This window comes from Cricetulus griseus (assembly GCF_003668045.3).
Source record: "Cricetulus griseus strain 17A/GY chromosome 1 unlocalized genomic scaffold, alternate assembly CriGri-PICRH-1.0 chr1_0, whole genome shotgun sequence".
Lineage (NCBI taxonomy): Eukaryota > Metazoa > Chordata > Mammalia > Rodentia > Cricetidae > Cricetulus > Cricetulus griseus.
In genome coordinates, this window is record NW_023276806.1 from 135939036 (window position 1) to 135962504 (window position 23469).

A 23469-nucleotide genomic window follows, 5' to 3' on the forward strand; every position below is an offset into this window, starting at 1 on the left:
AGAGTGAAAACCTCTTCCGTTTTCAGTAGGACCCTGGCTCCCTCTGCTTGGACATTTCTTGGAAATGTCTTTCATATGTAGACTTTCTACAAACTAAAACAAGTTTTCATAAATTAACCTATCTTGTACCAAATAACTGCTTGAGCAGTAATTTATAGCTTTATATGTGGCTAAGTTTTCTGCAGCAGACCACCCACGAATTAAAGAAAATTATACATTTTGTTTTGCCATGTTTTGGATTGCTGTAGAATCTTGAAATGTTATTAGTTAACCATGCTGAATGTGGAACATTGATCAGTTTTTGCATGAATGAAATGTTTTAGGAAAACTAGAAAAAGTTATATTTTAAATGTTGATTAATGAGTACTCTGATATAGTTTATGCTTTTGAAACAAGATGTTTTAGCACTTTATAATCAATCTTGAGTTAATACTGAAAAGTTGTAGAGAATAGATGTTTCACCAAGGCTGATTTGTCACAGAATGATATATCTGTATAAAAATATGTTGGGCATATGACTTATTAAATGTGAATTTTATTAAATTTTTGTATTAAATTGCAAATAAATTAGTAATTATAAAATACACAGCACAGTAAAACAACTAACATAGCATGAACAAAATCTTATACATATCCCAGGCTTTTTTTTTTTTTTGGCAAATTAAGTATAACAATGACTGTAGAAAATATAAAACATTGCTAGCTCCAACAAATCAAGACAACATGAACTTGGAGATATAGCATAGATTTGTTTCTGTATCTAAACATGCTCACAGTAATATGAAAAAGATCAGAGAGGGGTTTACTAAAACGAGTGGCCTCTTACCCTCAACAGATGTGCATAATGAAGGAATAAGCCAGAGGTAACCATAATGTTCACATGCCAGGTAATACTGATCATACCTGGTGTTTTTATTATCAGTTTTTCCCAATTCATAGTTTAAACCAAAACATTTAGCCATCAAATTTTCGTGATTTCATTTGCTTGATATACTTTAAGTTATAGTTATTTAAACTAGATTATTGAGATGCAATGATAAATTATATGTAGATATTTTGTGCCTTTGCATTTGAAAGCAACTATTAATTGAAAAATTTTGTATTTGTTTGAAAGTCCTTAATTTTCCCCTTTATTTGTATTCAATATGTTCAGAGTTGTATCAGTTTTTTAAAAATATGTTACAAAAGTATCAGGTTTTTAATGGATTAGTAAGCTACATATTTGCATAACTAAACATAACTGTTATGATAAATACTTCCTCCAGTACTACTTATGACTATTCAGCCATGTGATTGAAGAGAACGGAATCTTATTTTAAATTAATAGATTATTTCAATTTAAGCAAGTCAAGAAAATCTACAATTGTAAATATTTCTACAGCTTTTATTTTATAAGGTTTTATTTTATTGCCAAAAATACATATTGTTTCAGAATGATCCATTTCATTTAATTAATTTTTTAAAAGGTTTATTTATTTATTTATTTATTTATTTATTTATTATGTATACAGTATTCTGCCTGAATGCCAGAAGAGGGAATCTGATATTATAGATGGTTGTGAGCCACCATGTGGACTGGGAATTGAACTCAGGACCTCTGGAAGAGCAGCCACTGCTCTTAACCTCTGAGCCATCTCTCCAGTTGCCATCATTTGATTAATTTTTAAGATCTCTTGTGTGGTTTTTAGATAAATTAACCTCAGTTTTAGAGCCTTTCACTATATTATTGGTATTGATGAAGAAGCAAATTTTAAGTTATTCCTTACCAGATTGTTTTTATTACCCATTTGCCTTTGGACTTCCAGAAGTATCCTTTTCTGCTCTTTATTTCACTTTTTTCACCTGTAAACTGAGAATTATATAACACTGTTATTATTATTATTATTAATCATTAGAATTCTCAAGTGTTATATTAGCTGGAATTTCCAAAGCCTTATTGTGTAGAACATCAGCTCCTTGCTATCAAGAAGGAAGCAGAGAAAATAAACTATGGGAAAGAAACACAACAGTCTAGCCTTGGGAAGGTGATGAGATGGCCAGGCAAAGCATTTCCTATTGCAGAAAATTAATACGTTAATAGTAGATGGCGTGAAGCATGGGTTGAAGAGAGAATGGGAAGAAAAGCTACCATTTCAAGATGCTGGCTCATGTCAAATAGGTGGGTGGCCACATCAGGTAACATCTTTGGGCATTAACTTCTCCTTGAGGGTTTGCCATTTTCTAGTTTATAAGGCGAGGAATACCAGTTCTGTTATTTACCCTGTATACCAGTCATCAGATGATACTACATATTACCATATTTCGTAAGTTTGAGTACTCAGGCCAGGCCTTGGTGGTGCATGCCTTCAATCCCAGCACTTGGGAAGCAGAGGCAGGTAGATCTCTGTGAGTTCAAGGCCAGCCTGGTCTACAGAGTGAGTTCTAGGACAGGTTCCAAAGCTACATCAAGAAACCCTGTCTCAAGAAAAAAAAAATTTTTTTTTGAGAACTTAGCTTTTTCCACTTGAGGATGAAGGTGAAAATAAAAAAAAAACACAGTGATGAGGGCTGGAGAGACAACTCAGTTTTTAAGAGCACTGGCTGCTCTTGCAGAGGACTATGGTTGAATTCCCAGCACACACATGACAGATCCCAGCTGTCTACAGCTCCAGTTCCAGGGGGTCTGATGCCCCTTTCTGGCCTCTGCTGGCACTGCACACACAGTACAGAAACATTCATTCAGGGAAAACACCTGTAGACATGAAATAAAAAGAAAGACATCTTGAAAACAAACATTGTGATAAGCATGTATCATAGTTTGGCAGTATTCTTTCCCCTTTCTAGGGTACCACTAGATAATGCATCATATTTAAAAATACACATTAATATAAGAAGCTCTCGGAGACAGGCTGCATCAAGAAAACTGGTGGGTTTTCCTAACCTGATATGACTATGGAAACTTCTCATTTTTACTCCCCAAGAGTAACAACATATTAGCATTTTTTATTCTAAGAGTCAGTGTTGGGGACTGGAGAGGTGGCTCAGTGGTTAAGAGCACTGACTGTTCTACTAGAGGACCCGGGTTCTGTTCCCAGCACCCACATGGCAGCTCACAACTGTCTGTAACTCCTGTTTCAGGGGATCTGACATCCTCAGACAAATATACACGTGGGCAAAACACCAATGTACATAAAATACAAATAAATAATTTTAAAAAAGAGTCAGTGTTGGATATAATGTTTTATGGGGCTTTCTGGTTCACATGATTTCAAAATCCACAGATTCATTAAATGTTTGTCACAGTGAGAAGACTGGATGTGGACCTCTAGAGAAGCAGTGAAAGATTGAGTAATTTCAAAGGAAAAATTTTACTCTATCATTAACCATCATTTTTTATCATGCTTACTTATTAGACAAATGTTGCTGTGTATTTGAAACTAAGATCTAAAAAAAAAAAAAAAACGTTGCCACAGGCATCTAGAAGACATTTTTAGGGGAAACAGCAGCCATTGAGATGGAGTATTAAGTAAATATAGCATGCACGTTTTAGACCTTTCTTGTGCACCAACATACTGTTTGGTATGGGGAGTGCAAGGATGTCTCGTTACTATGCAAGTACTCTTTCTTGAGTTCTCTATGTGTAAAAGAAATTTTTTCTTTTTATCCAGACTATCTTAGATTCTTCTGGGATAATCTATTAGCTATTATTCATCTAGTGGAGGCTGCAGGCTTGGTTTTTTGTCATTGTACTTAAATTTAGACTCAAATTTGTTGTGTGCCATAAATTAATTTTGGAAACTGGACAAAGTTGAATCTTCAGACATTGTATTTTCTTTCTAAGGAAGTATAGTCAAGGTTGTATATAAATAACATTCTGCATGATAATCTAAGAGAGGGATCCTTTCAGTGGGTGATTACCTTTATCTCCTGAGCAGACTATGATCCATAAACAGAATGGGAGGAAGGAGAGATGGATAGAGGATAGTGTGTGTGTGTGTGTGTGTGTGTGTGTGTGTGTGTGTGTGTGCACATGCATGCCCATGTGCACATGCAAATCTTTTTGATTGCATGTGAAATGTAGAATTGAAATGAGCCTGTCTGGTTTTAATTTTTTTCTTTATGGGCTATGATGTTCAAGTGAAGACCCATGCTAAAAAAAAAAAAATTAAAACCAGGGAACTCCAACTTTGTCAGAAGTTTCACATGCAATCAGATAGAATTGAAGTTAAGTGACTCTCTCTTCCACTATTGTCACTTGATGATGGCAGTGGTTCAAAAATTCTTTTTTAGTCGCATGCTTTGCAAGCAAGAAAATGCTTTCAGGATCAAGACATGCTTTAAATATTTCTTTAAACCCTCAACTTCATGGTCCACGTTAACATGAACATCATTGCTCCCCGTGTTCGCATTATGTTCTGAGGACCTGATAAAGCATTTTCTAGTTCTTTTGGGTTTTTGGCCAACGCTGATCAAATGACGGCTGTATATGGGTGCTGTGATTAAAAATTTACAAAGTACAAGTCAACATAGATGTGCAAAAGGAGATTTTTTAAAATCTTTCAATCATTCAACATTTTTAACCATGGTCTCATAAAAGATGAATGAAAGGAGAAACCCCTCCACTGTCTCCTCTCAAGAAAATCAGGCATCTGCACGAAGGAGGCTTTACTGTGGTGGCTAGAATTTTCAGTCATATTAATTAGCTTTAGGTTCCATACAGCTGAAACTGGCCTCTGACTGTGTATTTACTTCTATCAGCTTACAATCAGAAACACAAAACCCTCTCACATTTACCTCCTTAGTTTTACAATTACTTCATTCCTCAGATCCCAAAGTCTTACTCTTTTGAATTGGAATCTACACTTTTTCCTGTTTGGTGAAGTGCTGACATCATAAAATTAGCTGATACAATTACAAGTACTCCATCTGCATAGTTTTTAGCAGGCTGGATGCCTACAGCCTTGGCTACACACATTTAATCCCACCTTGTCTGTCAGTCAGCTGCCTAGATGGAGTTTTCTTCTCTGGCACTCTTGCCCTTTCGATTTGATTTCTATGAATGCTTGTGCTCCTCATACCCCAGTGACAACTAGACACAGTCAGTCTCAATGAGAAAAGTTTAGAGTGTAAATGTCCTGTGTGTTCACTCCCTTCACACAGAGCTCTTCACATGCCTTCCCTAAAGACTTTAGGCTGTGCTGTTTAGGAGTTGGGAACTTAGCCTGGTATGTTCTGAATTTCTCAATGCTCATCTCAAGTCTCAACTCACTGCAGATATTTAATAAATGATTGTAAAAAAAGTATGAGCCAATATTAAGCTCATCAGTTTGTATCCTGCAGAATTCATGATGTTCCCAGGAATGTAGATGCAGTGGGAGTGTTGGAGCATAGTTGCATGATTGCGCCATACTCTATTTGCTTGTGTGGATACTGTCTTGCAGAGGGCACTGGCAGAGTTGAAGCTACAGGGTGCACAGAGTAGGAAAGAAAACTGTCCTGAAATGCCTTCTGAGTTGCCTTTTCATTCCAACAGTATAGAAACCAGAGGCCATTATGATTCTATGGTGGTAAAATACATGGCACTGTTTAAGTCAAGAAACATATTTCTTTACATTGTGCTTTGTGCCTTTAGGGCTTGGAGCACAGATGAAATTAAAGTGTTTGATGTAAAAATTAAGGCCATTTTTTAAAAAACCAGTTGGACATACTATTTCTGTGCTTCCTTTACTTATGGATGTTCCCTGCCATCACCTACAGGACTGCTGGAAAGAGCGAGAGGTGACAGTGCTTCCCAGGGTAAATGCCTTATTGAAAATGGCCAAAAGGTTTTGTCTTCTATCCTCATGCTGCATTCATTACAACACACATCTATGGAGTATCCTCTTAAACATGACTTGAGGTTGGGAATGGTGGCATGGGTTTAAGTGGATGCCATTAGGCCAGCAAGCAAGTCAGCACAGTCTGCACACCTTGTGTCTCTAGAATTTGGCCACGTGAATACTTTCTTAGAGACATTTTGGGTGTAAACCATCTAAAAGGTGGCCTCCCAGGGCCCCCCTAGAAACAAGCAGTAGTGTTAGAAGAGTTCACATCACGATATGTACAGAGTAGTCAAGTTTCTTGGCTTCAAGGCTTGCCCTTTGCCTGTGTACACTGTCGTTCTCACCACTTGCATTCAGGCTTTCTGCTTGCATTCAAGTTACCTGTCTCTGTCACTCATGTATGAACTACACATTGTCTTCTCTGCATGCTCAGGTCCTCTCCTCCACGTGTTTGGAGCATTCTTGAGACATCATTGCTGCTAGCTTCCTCTCCATCCCCAGGGCTCTGCCCAAACTTCACTGTAATGAGACACCCCACCCCACCTATTCCATTAAGATAGCTGACCTCTGCTAGCCTTGTGGTTCTGGCCCTGCTCCATGCTTGCATTTTCATTCTTACATATTTTCCACCTTCTAAAGGACCTTATAATAGACATCTTTGCTCTTTTTGTGTTCTGTGTATCTTACCTCTGCCAGAATGGGAGCTCCAAGACTGGAGGTCTCCTTTTGTTTTATGCTCTGTACTGAGTACATAGAACAGTGACAGTGAATATGTACCTACATACTACATACAAAATGATGGCTGGAGCAATTGGTGGATACACTCTGTAGCTGACACAACATTTTCAGTTACTCGGAAGAGTAAGTAGTCTTGGGTTAGTTCTCTTAAGGAAAGGAGTGCAGGCCTGGTTTTGTGGAAGCCAGAGGCTTGACGCCACATCCTGATACCCTTGGGTTAGTAATAGTGTCAGGGATATTTCCCATGTATATGCTTACTCTGAGGGAAAAGTTAGAAGGGAAGATGCTTCTATAAAGAGGGACTTTCACCCTTGGAAACTTGCAATTTTGTTCTCAAGGCCATTATTGACTTACTAGAATTGTAAAAAAGAAGAGTACAAACAAACAAACAAAAGTTGTTTGTAGTATAGACTCTCAAAGTGGTCTAGATTTAGCTGTGTAATCTTCTACTTAGAAAGTCTAACACTACTAAGCCTGGAATAAAATAGTTGTCCAACATGACAGAGTAATGTGCACTTGGAAATTAAAGTTCATTAAATTAAAAATTGACATGTGCTTTAATTTCATGTCATCAGTCAACACAGTGGCAAGATATTTCTACCAGAACTTCACTGTTTTAACTTAATGGAGTTAAATCCAAACAAGATACATATCTCTCATTTACTATTTTGGGAAAATAGTTAATATTTTCATTTTTCCCCTAGTCCCAGAGCAGAAATTAAAATTCTGAGATCCTTAGGTTTGGTTTTATTTTGATTGTTCACACTGGATTATAAAACGTATGATTCAAGAATGCCCTCAGCATTCAGGTGACAGAGCTTATCTGCTTCCTAACAGGGCATTAAAGGGCCTTCTGGGATTCTGTTGACACGTCGAGAATCGTGTATGAACTTGCCACTGGTCCTGTGCTGAAGGAGTAGACATTGGTGACACTGGCCAGTGGGCATACGTTGTTACTTTTCTATGAACTGTCATGACTACCACCCTTCTCTACTTAGTGTCTTAACTTGTTAGCCAGGGATTTTTTTTAATCCCTGAAATTTTCTGGGTAATTTGAGAAGAAATTTATAGCATTTTTTTTTCTGGCAGAAATAGGTATGGGTTTACAGTCCAACAACAGTATGTTTGAGTTGATATGTCTCCTTAGTAAGTTATGTTATAACCAATTCTGTGAGCCTCAGTTTTTGTGCCTGTGAAATGGGCGTGATTCTACCTTCTAGACTTAATGTGTCTAGAAATGTGCATGGTATAGGGTAGAACTGAATTTTTAGTTCTGTTTTTTTTTCTCCCTCACTTCCTATTTGTTTTCATTTTAAAAGGATAACTTACTAGAAAAACACTTTTCTGAGAGAATTATTATAGAAAGTAATTACCACTCAATACTAAAGTGCACAAATACTTAAAAGCTGCTACCCTTTAAGTGGATTTTTAGCATCAGTGTCCACTGTGATTTTGCACCTGAGGCCTGCTAAGTCCCAGGTGTTGCCATCCTATAGCTGCAGATCTAATGCAACACTCATCTAAGGTCACAATTGGAAGCAGGCAGAACCAGAATGCAAACTTATTTGTTTTAGAAGTGGGGTTGGTGACAAAGCCTTGCGATTCAGGTGTGTTCTACCTCCAACTCTCAGAGAGTCAACTCTTGTGTCTATATAGAGAAGACCTTCCTGTTGGAGTTCCAACACAATTCTTCCCTTCAGCAACATGTAAGACTTCTTGGTATAAATAAAAAAGACACTGGGCATATTCCAGTATGTAAATACCTTGGGATTGGGTTCAAGATAGATCTGATCCATGTAAAAATTACACTGTAGAGAATGGGTTATGATTAGATATGAAGGGGGTAATATTATTTCCTCAGATGTACCATGTTGCATGTGTATATACACCGACACTTGTGCCTTCAAAGTAATGCTATTAAACCTTTAAAGAAAGGGATACCTCTCTCCGTAGCATACTTCTAAGCCAATTCAGAAGTCATTGAACAGATGTCGTATAACACTAATGTTAAATTACCCTGTGTAATAAGAAAATTACAGTACCTAAGTGAAGATAGTAAAGGGAAACCACCCAATGAATTACTCTCAAATTTCAAAATGAAATGATGTCTGTAGAATTAACAGTGGTACCATGTGACTTTAGAAAAGTCAGTCTGGTAGGGGCCAGAGGACTCAGGGACAGAAGGGAAGCTTTTCTCTGTACACATCAAATGTTTGTTATGCTAGAAGAATTATACATTCGTACAGATGTCAGCTATCCAAGAAGTACATTACTATTATTTCACAGTGAGGCGAGACTTTTATTAAACTCTAGCTTCTCATTGAGTTGTTTAATACAAAAATCACAATAACCATTTCTCATGTGTATATGTATATCTTCCTTTTGCTATTAGGCATCCTTTGAAAGTCTAATTATTTGGAGAACACAGTATGGCCAAAGAATAAAAATGTACAAAGTCTGACCACTTTAAATCATCACCAGCATTTTCTCAGAGAGTAAACCTCACTTACAGCTAGGAAACAACATTTATATTTAATGTTGAGAAGCCAGGATGTAGGAAAATTTTGCTAATTTGGAAGATGACCTTTAGGTGCACCAAAACCAAGTAATTTGTAGGCTGTGACACAGGGCGAATTCCTCCAAAATTTGTCTGAATACTGCTTCCGTGGTTTTTGAAAGACAAAGCAAGCTGGAACGAAAGCTTTCCCCCCTTCCAAATAAGATGGGGACTCTAACAAAAGAGTACAGCGGGTCCCTTTCAAAGTTCACCCTTAAAAACGGGGTCTCTGTAGCACAGCTAATGAGATGGTGCATAGCGGAAAACAATCTGTTTTTAAGAATGTTTAGATCAAAAGTAATTTCTAATCTATGAAATAAGGCCTCTTCAATACCCTTCATTCACCAGTGAAGCTTTTATGTTTGTATTATTTACTTCAATCAGATGTTTTCAATTCTACACCCCCTACAAATACACCCCCCTTACAAATACATGACATGGTTCATCAATACTGACCAACAGTCTTATTCTTTCCCTTCAGAAAAGAGATGTTTGAGAGAGGTAGAATGAAAAAAAAGAGAGAAACATCTTTGCCTAAGTGATTTGCAAGCATCTGTGCTTGAAGCTACTTTTTATGAACACTCCTTGGTAAATGACTCAAGGTAAAAAAGCAGAAAAGCATCCAATGTTAGGAAATTGCAATCCAATACCATGTAATTTAAACCTGCGGTTGCTTCTCTTGTACTAAATGACATACAGATGGCTAGCTTAGCTCTCGCAACTTTGGGAACACAATTGGTCTTTTTATATGAATGAACATATAGTAACCCAAAATATTTTGGACGGATTTGCTTAATTCTAATTGTTCAGATCTTAATTATCAAGCCCATTGGAACTAATAATTTTAACCATGATAATTTGTCACATTAAATTTGTAATTAATGAACTTCTTGACAAAATTAGCAAAGATACCCTTCTAACAAATAAATAAATAAAAGCAAAATATTTGTTTTTAAGAAGTCTAGAGGGAGGTAAATAGAATTTCAACCATCTCGGACACCAACTGTTTGAGAAATAAGCCCTTCTGCATTGAAGTTGAACAGACTAACCAGGGAGACATTTCTGTCTATGCCTTGGACAGCAGTACAGTTTGTCACAGGGTTTTTCCACACCAGGATGAGCCTGGTGTTAACAGGGGTTCAGTGAGATGGGAGGCCTTCAGTGCCATTCCCCATGTGCCTGTTGCTCCTGGGTCTCTTTCTGGACCAACCAAGGATCAGGAAGGCCAGCAGAAGTGGAGTCTGGCTTCTGCAGGCCTAGCTAAGGTTATCTTCTTTTTGGCTCTAGTTTGCTTTTTTCCTGGTTCTCTGTTTCTGATGGAGAATGAGCCATCTGTCTAGGTGGCCCCAGTTCTGGAAGCTGATAGCCCTTCTTCAACCCCACAATCAGTGTAACTGGTTTACCTTGATCTGTGCTGGGTTTAATTGGGTAATCTCATATTCTATACTAGGCACCTTAGAAGTAAACAGTGGGAAGCAATCCCACTGCTATATCAAAAGATGTTGAAGTCAGTGCTCAGGACACTAAGAAGGCTAACTTCAAAACCCAGTAGAAAAACTTTGCATGGAGGGCCATCTGCAAGTTCCTTTCCCACTGTGTTGGGTGGCAAAGAAAAGTCATTTTACTACACTGAGTCACGGCAGTCCTGTCTCAGAGTTCTATTTCTTTTCAGTGGTTTGCTCGAGTAAAATAAAGTACTACACATAAATAGGTGTCGTCTGAATGTTTTCCTGCAGTCTGCACACACTGAAATAAAAACTACCCTTGCTATTAGTCACATTCGAATCATGTCATCATTCAGATACCCACGGTCAGTGAAATCCTTCCAGCTGAACTGCAAAAGCACAGCATTCGCCTAGAAATGAAGTCACACTCATACTTCCGTTTGCCTGTGTCTTTTCTTTCTTCCTGTCCTCTCCCTTCTGGAATTCTTGAATCTGCCTTAGTGTATATAAGTGCCTTCTCCTGAAGTCTACTAAAAGTTTCTTGCTTACATGGTAAGATAGGGTCTTTAGAAAAACATGCATTTCTAAAGACCACATAGAACCTGATGGGCTCACAGAAAACAGTTCCTACTGCAGAAAAAAAAAAAATATCTTTTAGGTTCTCAGGAAAATAAATAGGATGGTAATTAAGTCATCTTGGATGAAAATGGAATGGTGATGGTTTCAAGCTATTCTACCAATTTGCAAAATTATTGAATGGGTTTTTATATGCCCGTTCTCAGACATATGTGTACATTTATGTACATATGCATATATGTAGCGAATACTTACAAATATACGCACAATATTGAATTCATCTTTTAAAAATGTAGTTTCAGGGTATCATATCAGGTGGCATAGAGGATATACTGCTATCCTGGAAACAATGTCCAGTGAGTTTTTAGTATCACGTGCATTCTTTTTGAACTTGGAGACCAGATTCAGCTCAGATAAGATTTTGTAGTCTGTTAGGGATGGCTTGGTCATTGACAAGTGACAGTAGAAGCTGTACTGTGGCAAGCAGCCAAAGCAATTATTTAGGATTCAGGCTAAAAAGGCTCTTTCTCCCATGTCCTCTCTTTCCAGGGTCATGTAGGGATAAAAAGAACTGTAAGGTGGTCTTTTCCCAGCAGGAACTGAGGAAGCGGCTGACACCCCTACAATACCATGTCACTCAGGAGAAAGGAACAGAAAGGTAATGTGTGCTGTAATAAAAAGCCAGCAAGCAAGGACTGCCTTGCTCTCTCTTCCTCAGAGTTGTCTTCCTTGCTAGTTAATTTAAAGAATCCTATCATACTGGCTAAGGCTAAGCCTGCAAATGACTGTCTTTGAAAAGGTTGGAAATGGGACATTGTTTAGGTTAAGGCTGACTTTTATTTCTGCTTTCCTTCGTTCAATGAACGTTCTATCTTATATAAAGTCACGGGGCTTTTGTTAAGGGCCTGTTTTTAGTTTACAACAAAATGTGTGGAAGTAATAGCGATTTAGGTACTAGGATTTTTTTTTTTGAAGACATCACAGCGAGGAAAACCGTGAGGGACATGGAGCTGTGCCAGGATGCTGGCATTTGTGAAGGTGGCCATTGTAAGCATAGACATTTTGGCTGTAAAAAGAAGGTAGCATAATTTAGCTCCTTTCTACCCCACTCCAATTTCTTTTTGAAGCACATGTGGAGAAAGTATTTATTGGCTCATTTGTGGTTGGAATGTCAAAAATTTTCAATAACTGCCCTCACATGGCTTTGGTCCTTGGAAGTTCGCCCTACATCCTGGAAGAAAAAAAAAGAGAGAGAGAGAGAGAGTTTGTTCACTTCCAAGACTGTTTGTAGTGATTAAAGTCTTTCTCAGCTGATTCCAGCTAAAAAGTAAGTTGCCAAGGCCCAATGATTTTGTTGTCTAATTTATACTGTGGAGCTTGGCATGAAGCTGTAAATGTATCTCTGATCCAGATTTATTAATGATGTAACTTAGTGTTTTCATTCATGAGCTGAAAGAGCTCTTTCCCACACAGGGATCCTTGTTAATAGGCAGCACGCTCTTACTGTCACAGAATCTACTATTTGCTGAATTGACTAAACAGGGCATCTCTGACAAAGTGTGCCCTCTTCGTCCGCTGGAGCCAGTGGTGGGCAGGATTCTCAGCTCTAGAGGACTTCTGCCCGCCGTGTTGTGTGCATGGCTAGCAAAAATGATTTAATGCGCACAAACAACCAGAGATTAGGTCATTCTTAAAAATTCTGTTTATAAAAAAAATTGGACCTCGTAAAGAGGGTGAAAGGATAATAAAAACAAGCTGCAGAGTACATAGACTTTTTTGTTGGGCTACCACAGCTGATTTGTATTAGCCGAATGACCTCCTCGCCTTTAAGATTGCTAACTTAGAAAAATATTCCCTTAAAGCTGCAATATTCGTTTTCAAACTGAAAAGTCAGACTCCTTCCATTTGAAGACTTGGACCCTGTTGAATTTTCTGGTCCCCTCTTGCATAGTGTGGGGTAGTAGAAGTCTTACGTAATAATGTTCTTTATGTGACTCAAACAACAGCCTTTCTTTCCCTTTATTTTGAAGAATATTCTAAGTATTACATACTAGATGGCTTGATATTTTTACTTAACCTGTACTAGTTTGGAGTAGTTATATGCACATTTTATTATACACACATATATTTGAAGTATATTAGTATGGTTCAGCTTTCCATATGTTTGGTCTGTTCTCATTTTAGGGCCAAAAACCCTGGAAAGATTTCCTAGAGAAATGTATTTTAAACCAACGTGTTCTGTAAGAAGTAATACTAGCTTTGTTAATATTTTTTGACGATCTGTTTATTTCTTATCAGTGCCTTTGAAGGGGAATACACACACCACAAAGATCCTGGAATATATAAATGTGTTGTCTGTGGGACTCCATTATTCAAGTAAGTATACTGAAAGCCGGTAGGTATGGTTGGGTCATGTGACAGCAGACTCCTTGCTGCTCATTTACCTGTGACTCTTTCCTTTGGTGTAGTTGTTTCTGTCTTTTTCTATTACAAATATAGTGTGTGTGTGTGTGTGTGTGTGTGTGTGTGTCTGTCTGTCTGTCTGTCTGTCTGTCTGCTCCCTGAAAACAAGACTAATTACAGGCTTCCCTGGTTAATCACTCCATGACAGACTGACTAATTTTATACTGTTTGGGCATTAAAAAAACACCCAGCATTAACTTTGCCCCTCCTTAACAACCATTGCCCTTAGCAGAAGTACGAAGGAAATTTTGGTGAGCAGAGATCTGTTCCTATGTTTACTGGTTTTTCTACTTTCAATTGATACCCTTAAATCCATTTATGGAGCATTTTGCAAGTCACTCATGCACACCATTCAGATTAAAACATATTCAGCAAGAAGTCTATCTATACTTCCACAATGAAGGGATATGCCTGTACTTAAAGTAAACATAAGGCATACAACAGATATTTTTTTTATGTATAGGTAACAATATTGTGTACTTGAGGTTAACATTATTTTTGCATGGTCTAAAAATCATCTTTTTTAAAAATCCCAGCAGCTCACAATGATGTAGGAACCACATAGACCTTTTTTTGGCCAGATAGTTAATTCTTAGTCTGGATAGGATACTCTGACTCAGTGAAGGATAATCTTTACCAAAGAAGTTTAGCTGGGTGGGTGAAGTCCTAGAAGCCCTATCCAGAAGGCTTACCAGAGTGAGCGTTGTTTATCTAACACAGGATTACGAAGTTTCATAGGATGAATGAGTAAATAAAAATCTGATAGCCATGGCATGTGAAACACACTTTAATTTGCTCCATATTTCTCTCTTAAGACACTAGCATTTACAGATATTTCTGAAATAACAGGAAAATGGTAGTTTCCTTAACGTTTTAAAAGAGTTTTTGAACTTTTCCCCAATTACATAAACCTTCCTGCACGTTAGTGTTGGTTGACAATCTGTTCTGAATTCTTACATATTTTTTTTCCATGTTAAAAAAAAAAAAACCCGACCCTTCAAATTGTCACCCATTTCCTCTCAGAAAACACACATCCTCGTATTTCAACACCTTTAGCTTATGTCATAATAGTTGACATAACACTTAAGATAGCTGCTGAGCCCTGCTAAACTGGTTAATACCCCAATGGTAAAAGCTGCCCACATCCCCTTTGCTTTTTGTTTAAGATGCCCCCCGCCCCCCATTCGTGTGATTTCACTGAAGGACTCAGTTGAAGGAAAACTTGCTGTTTTAAATAAGAAACAGAGCCACTGTAAAAGGGCGGATTTAACCCTTGTGAGAGTTTGGATCACAAGCCCCTAAAGCAAGACCCTTATCCAAGCATGAGAGCTAGCCAGAGTGACATTTGCAGTTGGCCGTGGTGCCACATCGTTTCTTCAAGCATTCCTGTCAGCTCCATTTTCTGAAAACTTGGAGAAATAGGGTTTGACTTGCCATTCACACTTTTGTTGTTTTTCAATGTCCGCGTGTCTCTTCTGGCTCCCTTGTGTACTCTTGAGAGGAGAGCATTCCCTGCTCTTTCCTTGTTGGAGATGAAGTAGTTTATTGGCCTTCTACAGTTGTCTTTGTGTTCAAAATGTGTACCCTGGGTACCCACGAAGACTTCAGGGGCAACAGGGCATGGGAAGTTTTGAGGGAATTGATTTCCCCCTTCTCTGTTTCTCTGTGCACATTTACTGAAACTCAGGTGCTCTTGGCCTGCAGTTTTCCTCCTCCCATCTCCCTTGCGACCTCTGTCCTCTCATTTACCTTGGGGTGGTACACTTTTCATCTGTCCCAAATATCGTTGGAATTTACTGTCCTCAGTTTCAGTCTTCAGGCATCAAGCAAAATGATAGTTCAAGAGACAAGCTCCCTCAGGGAGAACCACCACAACTACTCTGAAAACAAACAAAACTGTGGTGGGAAACATGGAGACAGTATGGCAAAACTCCTGCCATGAGTCAGCAACCTCCCCTCACAGTCTGTTTTGTGTCTTCCTATCCAGGGACTTAAATGGGTAGCCATGAGAACACGTATCATTGTGTTTATTCAAATGATAGAAAAAAATGAGAGTTGGGAGGGGAGGCATCATTGTTATTTTAGAAAGACACAAGTCTGATTTGATTGATGGATACGTTGCTAAGGACTGGGTTTGCAAATTAGTTCATGTGATTAATTTCTCCACTTGTGTATGATGGAAATGTGGAGGTCTGAGGTTTTGTCAGAAACACTGTAAGCATTGTGTACAGAATACAAAACAACTGGAAATTCATCTTTTGCAGATATTTACATTTCTGGTAAGTTATGAAAAGATACAAGGGGGAAAATTATCAATCATCCAGTCCAGATTTAAAACCCACATAGTTGTTTGGACAAGGAAGTTAAAAGTATTGCAAGTTATAGCATGGGGTTGGGATAAGGACAAGTTTGCTAGTAAAAAGTGAGAGGAAATTAGAAAGGTACAGACATAGAAGGTATGGTGATCATGAATACAGACAGCAGGAATGGTTGTCATTAATACAGACAGCAGTGATCATGAATACAGACAGCATGGTGGTGATCATGAATACAGACAGCAGGGATGGTTGTCATGAATACAGACATAGCAGGAATGGTGATCATGAATACAGACAGCAGTGTGATGATGAATACATACAGCAGGAAAGTTGATAAGACCTCCAGGGCAGAAACAGAAAGGCCTAGGAAGGTCCTCCTCCCCGGTACCTCTTCTATTTCCTTTTTCTGTGGTTGAGAAAGAGATGGAGTGATTTTGGCTACCATGTGGCAGAGAACTCATGGCTATACCGCAGTGGTGTAGTGTACTGGAAATATGAGTTTGCACTGGAATTTTGCCAGTTGGGATTCTCTGGGAAACTATCATGTTGGGTGGTGGTGAATGTTATTGGCAGGAGCAGCTGGGAGTGTCTGGGAAGCCCCTGGCTTTTCAGTACTGCCGCCGAAAGCACACTGAAAGTGCCCCGAGTTGTAGGAGCCTGGCACCTGAGAAGCTACTCTTGGTGCAGTGGTTGAACTCTTGGAACTTGAGTTTGCTGGAGATTGTAGTGCAGGAGGAGCTGTTTCCTTTGGGGGAAGCAGGCCCTGGAGCAGTTGTGAATACAGAGGGAGCTTGGCATAGAAAGAACTGTATACCAGGCCTGGCACTGGAGCAGCTGCCCACGTTGCAAGAACTAGGACAGAAGTTATTTCAATATTCTTTTCAGGGATCCCTGATCAAAACTTTGAAAACCACTCACCACGCACACGGACTGGTTGTATTACTACTAGGGAGTAGTAATACTCCCTAGTATTACTACTAGGGAGGCAGTTTGCTTCTTGCTTTGAATACAAAGTATAGAAAGCAATTGCTGAGTGAGGGGTGAGTGAATGTGTATTCGTGTTTTTATTTTTATTTTTTTTAAAGGAAGGGAACGAGGGATGAAGAGAACAGACTAAATAAGAATATTCTGAGAAAACAGTAGGAGACATGAGTGATTTAAATACCGAATCGGGAAATGTCTAAATGCTTCCCAAACTTTCATTTTCGTTATCTGGTCCATCCTTACAGAATGTGTATACATGTTTATGCATAAGCTTCTCTTTAAAACTTTGTGTGTGTGTGTGTGTGTGTGTGTGTGTGTGTGTGTGTGTGTGTGTGTGTGTGTGTGTTAATGTATGTGACTGAGGGCACATGCCATTACTTGCATGTGGAGGTTGGAGGACAACCTTGAGTGTTGGTCTCATCTTCCGTCTTGTTTGAGAGAGGTGTCTATCTGTATATTGCCAGGTATGCAAGAGCAGCTGGCCCATAAGCTTCTGAATTCTCATGTCTCTGCCCCACTTCTCAAGGGGTCCAGGGAGTACAGACTTGCACTATAGTATCTGGCTTTTACATGGGTCCTGGGAAACTGAACCCAAGTCCTCACACTTGGGTATCCACAGAGCTATTTCCCCAGCCCACAATCTTCTTTTACTTGACTGACACACATATATTATACTTCCTCACAAAATGCCTATTTAGTTATTCTCATTTTATTCCCAAACCTGTAATGTAAACCATTTCCTCATTTGAACAATGTGCTGCTTTCTTCCTGCCTCATTTACAGCCTTCTTATCCACCAACATGTAATTTATCCCACTGTTCATGTTTTCTTCACATTCCCAAATTTTACCAAGCTGGTTTATTTCTCATATGGTACTACTGACTTTCAGTTAGTAAATTTACTGACAGGAGCAAGAATGTTCTCACCTCTGGTTATTTGAACTTTTAAAATTTCATAAGGTGAATTTATTACACATCAGATTGACCAGAGAGAGAATTGGTAAAACAGATTCAGAAAATACTTTTGATCGTTTATATTGTGCTGTGGCGGTTCCATTGCCAGGTGCTATGGAATAAATCAAATAACATCACAAAATATTTTTCTCACTGCAGCTATGGTTTTGTTGGGATACTGTGGGAAAAAACACAATTCTAACTGTCACAATGCTGCTGGTTGAAATGCTTTCATATGTAGTTGGAAGGCATTTGACAGTGTCAAATTAGCAAGGGTCCATGGGACATGAGGCCAAGTTATACTAAGTGAAGGGAGGGAGATTGAGGGGAAGCGGGGACAGACAAGAGAGGGAGACAGAGGAGAGGAGGAGTGAGCTAGGCTTTTCTTTGGTGGAGGATCCTGACAGAATATTATATGGAAAGAGCAATTAGAGATAAGATCAAAGGCGTTAGTTTTTCAAGAAAATGGGACCAATAGGAAGGGAGAGATGGACTGTGTTGGGAACAATGGGAGGTGCTGCTGAAGAAAAGGCTTTTAACCTACTTGGAATCCTATAAGGCCCAGCATGCTCTTCTCCATCAAAGTGTTACGATAAATCTTTCTGCCAAAATCCGCCTGAGCCCCACCGCCACGTGTGAGCTTTACATCAGCTGCCCACCTGAGTTAGGGCCCAAATTAATACACAGAGAGACTTGTATTAGGTACGATGCTGCTTGGCCAATGACTAGGATTCTCATCTGCTAGCTCAGCCTTAATTATCATAAATCTATATATGTTATAAGACTTATCTTATCGGATGCCTTATTGACGTCCCTCCTTGCCGGTGGATCACATTGTGCCGCTGGTGGAGGCAAAGGGAAAAAAAAGGGGCCCTTCCTGTTTCTCCTTCACTTAAATATGAATCTCCTTGCTATGTCACTTCCTGCCTGGATCACCACTTCTCTACTACATTTCCCAGAATCCTCTTTGACTCCTAGTCCCATCTAACTTGCTGTCTCATTGGCCAAAAAGTATTTTATTTAACAATCAATAAGATAAACATACATAGTACATTCCCCATTATCAAAGTCTTTGTTTCTTCCTTCCAGAGTGAACATGGTCCCACATCTCTCTTCCTTAGCACGTTCCCTTCATCACTGCAGTTACTGCTTTGTTCTGGATTATCTATGCTGTGCGTGGGTGTGCCTATGCATGTGTGCACATGTGCATGTGTGCATGTGTGCTTGTGTGTGTGTGTGTGTGTGTGTGTGTGTGTGTGTGTGTGTGTGTGTGTGTGCTTCCCTCTACAAATCAAATTTCACAGTGGAAAGACCACACCCTAGTAATATATTTTTCTCTTAGCTCCAGGCATGTCATAATCACTGAATATTTATTGGTTGATCACATTCGTGTCTCACTGTGGTCAGGTTGATTTTGGAGAAATTTTGAGTGAAGGAATAACATGATGAGAAATGGAAGCCAGTCATAACAATGCATATAATGGATTTCTGGGAGTCCAAAGGAGGATATAGGGTTGTAGTAAAGTCATTGGGAAGCCTTTTCCAGCATTATCTATGTGCAGTCATCTCCTGGTACCTTTGTGACTTTGAAGACCCACACTGAATACTCAGTATTCTGTCCATATAGCAATCCTCCACTGAGCAGCTCATTTTGTAATGCAGGCTCATCAACGAGAACAACAATGCTACCAAAATAATCTCTAATGCTTACACAGCAATTACCATAGGTCCCACATGACCCTCAGTACTTCATATGAAAACTATGTCATCTCTACAGCTACCCGTTTCATAGATAAGAGAGCTAAGTAAGGAAAACCTGTGAGGATCACAGTTATCATATGAGTGTATTTTAAATGGTTATGCTACATTTAAAGGGAACAAAGTTTAAAGAATTATAGAGTCCAATGCTTTAGATTTTATTTTGGCCAATCAGGCACGGTTATTTTAATCAACATCGCTAGTCCAAACAGAGTACACACATTTCCATTCTTTGTAGAGTCTGCTAGCACTTGAGGACTTTCGTAGAACACTGGAGACCATATCTATTTAGGAAAAAGGGTGAGCTCTGTTGCGGGCTGATTGTAAAGAATGACTCTGCTTGAAAGACTCTTGGAGCCACCCCAGTAAGATGTACCGAATGTGCAAGGAGCCTGTAGCTACCCAACCCCTGGGAGGCAGAGCTGGGCTGACTGGGTAGGACTGTAGCAATTGAAGCATATTATTTTCTCATGTTGATTTTTTATCTCATTTTTCTCAAGTAGCTGTATTTCACATTTATCCCCTTCTTTAATTTTTTTTTTCTTGCTGTATTTCTGAGAAGACTGATGTGTCAACTGGCACGAGTAATTCTAAATGACTTTTCTGTGTTTCCATCTTCATCGAGGCAGCTAGGGCCTGCCTGAAAGCAACTCATAGGATATGTAGTAGGCCAGCCCAGATATGTGAGCTCAGATTCATTCTCCATAAACCGGGGCAAGTGAAGCTAAACAGGGTAAAAAACTAAATGTACAAACATGCCTAGTATATTCTAGTTACCAAAATAATGTTAAATGTAGGCGGCTTGAGCGAGTTTAGGGCCATATACCATTTCAACAGTCGTAAAGGGGCCTGTGAAATGCAAGCTTGTTAGAGTTGGTCTATGTGTTAAAAGCAGATGCAGGTATGACAAGTCACTGCTTCAACCCACACTGCCACCATTCGAGCGGAACTCTGGTGCCGAGCTGTGCACACACACTGTATTCCACACAAGCCCCCCACCCCCTGTGCTATTTTATTCTAGGCTACCAGGAAATTGAAGCCTTTTTTTCAGCTCTTTAAGGACATAAGTTCTTTCATTAAGAGTTTTCTAGTTCAGTGCCACACACAATCGACTCGCCTTTGCTGCTGCCCATACACTCTCCACTCAGCACCACAGGAGACTTTCAGCATGACTCCTTCACCCTCTGACACAACTTGGTGCCTGTGGTAGGGAGCATGGAGCGAGTAAGAAGATGGGGTTGGCTGCTGTTCTCTGTTGAGAGCTTGCTTCCTTGACTCCATCAGTACTTAGTCTTTACCATCTCAGACATGGTAGAATTCTGGGGGCAACATGAATTTATTTTCAAGATTGCTTCTTCATTGGGATTCTGCTGGAAATTGGTTATAATTCTAGAAAAGTGCTAGCCAATACCGAAGTGGATTTAACTTTGAGGTTTTAAAGAACTGACTTGCCCATTGCGGTACCCTAAATCCTCCGAAGCCTTGCAGTGAAGGTGTGCATGCTGAAGTGAAGCAGGTGATGAGCAGTGGCTTTACATAAATCTTTGTTTAACTGAACAAGTCATGTGTTTTTGAAGAGAACAAAGAAATGACTTCCTGAATCCCGCTGACCCTTCATGTCTTCCTCTTACACACTGTGACCCGCAGGAGTGGTGTTTATATACCTTCGTCTCAATGGAAAGCTCTGGATGGGACCACTGATCGGTTGGGAGAAAATGACTTTCTTGGGCTACTGGGAAGGATGGGGAGTAAAATCCACCACTGGTACCCAACCTCAAAACCACTGTGGGGAGGGAGAGCACATTATTCAGATGATGGAGAAAAACCATATTTTAGAAACTACAAAACTATTACAAGACATTATTCAAGGTACTGTGACACATACACATAACTAGATTTTTTTCTTTTTAAAATATATATATGTTAATTTCTACATTAGGTAGGAATGGCCTATATTTATCTCAGCAAATTATAGTGTTTAGGATAAGTGTGAAAACAATGCAAATGCAGATTTATCTTGGATAAGTGAGGACCAGCCAATTAATACTTACCATTCTGCCTCATGGGCTTTGAAATTAGGTGGCTCATGAAAGCAATATGTATAAGCTCAAGTAAGTACTTGTGAGGTAATCCACCAAGCAGTTGTTCTTGAAACAGTTCTAGTTTTATATTTTTCATCAGAAAGTGGTTAATAAAAATTGTAGAAATTTTAATCCAGGCACATTTCTTGAGTGACTTCTACATTGGCAAGTGGCCCATGAGGTGACATTGTTGTGCAAAGCCCTAATGCCTTCCGGAGTACCATGTGGAAGCAGGATTGCACTGTCCCAGCACAGAGCTGCTGCAAAGCCACAAACCAGTTATGGAAAGACTTCCCTCATCTTTCCCGTTTGTAAAATGGAGTGCCAGGTTATTTTTATTTTATTTGTTTGTTTTTTCTAACAGCATTACTGTAGTAAATGTGGGAATTACAGAGATGAGCTGTAAAAACGTAAAGGGTTGAAAAAAACCATAGCTTCAAGTTTATATGATAAACTCTAAGCAGCATGCAAATGTAAGAGTTCTCAAAATTAAGTCATATAGCTTTTTTTTATTCCATTATTAAAGCTGCGTGTTTTATTGTCAGAAGCCCTGTGTGAATGAAGTCCTGACTTTTAAATGTGCGGAATTGATGTGGGGACAGTTATGTCAGGGACTCAATAGCCTTAGGCCTATGGGAAATGGCAAAGCCTTCCCCAGTGTAGGTTCAGGGAAATGGACGAGCCTTCCCACCTGGTCCAAGTGTGGTTGTTAACAGGTAGTGTGTGCAGGAAATGTCCACCATAGACTTCACCTAGGCATTTGATGCTGGAAGACTGCTCCCCTAGGGAGACAGCTCCTACCTAGAGTAACTAAATCTATTTTGATGTACACCATAAACTCTGCCTCCCTGTTAATATGTGTGTGATGACCCACTCCTCGCTCAGCTATTTGCAGAACCCCACCTTTCTGTTCAACTCTATATAATAAAGATGTTGAAATAAAGGGTCTTGCGGTTTCTTCATCTAAGAGCGCAGACCACCCAATCCCAGTTGCTCTGTGTGTCTGTCTGCATTTTCTTCTTTCCCTTGCCACAAAGCAGGGCTGTGTAGTGACTTGGTATTTTATAAAACAGTATTTGACCCAATGACTTAGCTCATCCAAAAAGCTTTTGGTTTCTTATGAAAGATTTGAAAAATATTTTAGTGTGGATTATGAATTTCTTAAGTAATGTGCTTAAGTGAATAACTGTAGGAAGACATTGGTCATTTCCAAATCTCCCCCCCCCATAACACTATCAACTTCTTGAGAGAGTAGGCTATGATTTAGGAATATTGTAATCCCTATCCCTATGAGGGAAGGGCATTGGGTTTTTGCATATTCTAAAGACTTAACTATTTGTGAAATAGCTTGGCTAGTAGAATTAGATGACTCAACTAGACACTAGGAGGGTAGACATATAGACACTTGGTTGCAAGCATCTTCAACTGTTCTCTCTCACCACATTTCCCAAAGTGATTCTTTGAACCACAGGACTCACGTAACTTGCTTTCAGTAGATGCTTGATTCCTTTCTCATCCACACTGTTGACACCTGCCAGGGTGTATTCCCAGCATGGAGGGAAGATTCCAGGACATTCTTACAGGAAAGCACTGAACTGGGCTGAAAGTCACAAACCAGGACCAGACATTTAAAGCTATATCAAAGTAAAATCAAGAACCAGCTTTTATTGTCAAGAATAACTGTAATGTACATTCATATCAAAATGCAAGAAAAATAGCAAAACAAGAGGACTACAACAAAACACCCTTGGATAAACTAACTGCTGGCCTTCTCCCAGGCACTTGGGTGATGAAG

The 23469-nt window shown here is 39.2% G+C and overlaps 1 protein-coding gene across 4 annotated transcripts in view; it reads left to right on the top strand.

Moving 5' to 3' along the window:
* The window catches only part of Msrb3 (methionine sulfoxide reductase B3), a 114461-nt gene that overhangs the window by 32221 nt on the left and 58771 nt on the right, over positions 1-23469 (top strand). For 3 of the 4 annotated variants that reach the window (XM_027392310.2, XM_027392309.2, XM_027392311.2), the window contains exons 3-4: positions 11667-11775; positions 13416-13493. The exons of the other annotated variant lie outside the window; for it this stretch is intronic. In XM_027392310.2, coding sequence (XP_027248111.1) covers positions 11667-11775; positions 13416-13493 — 187 coding nt within the window. The remainder of the gene's footprint in view (positions 1-11666; positions 11776-13415; positions 13494-23469) is intronic. 4 annotated transcript variants of the gene reach the window in all.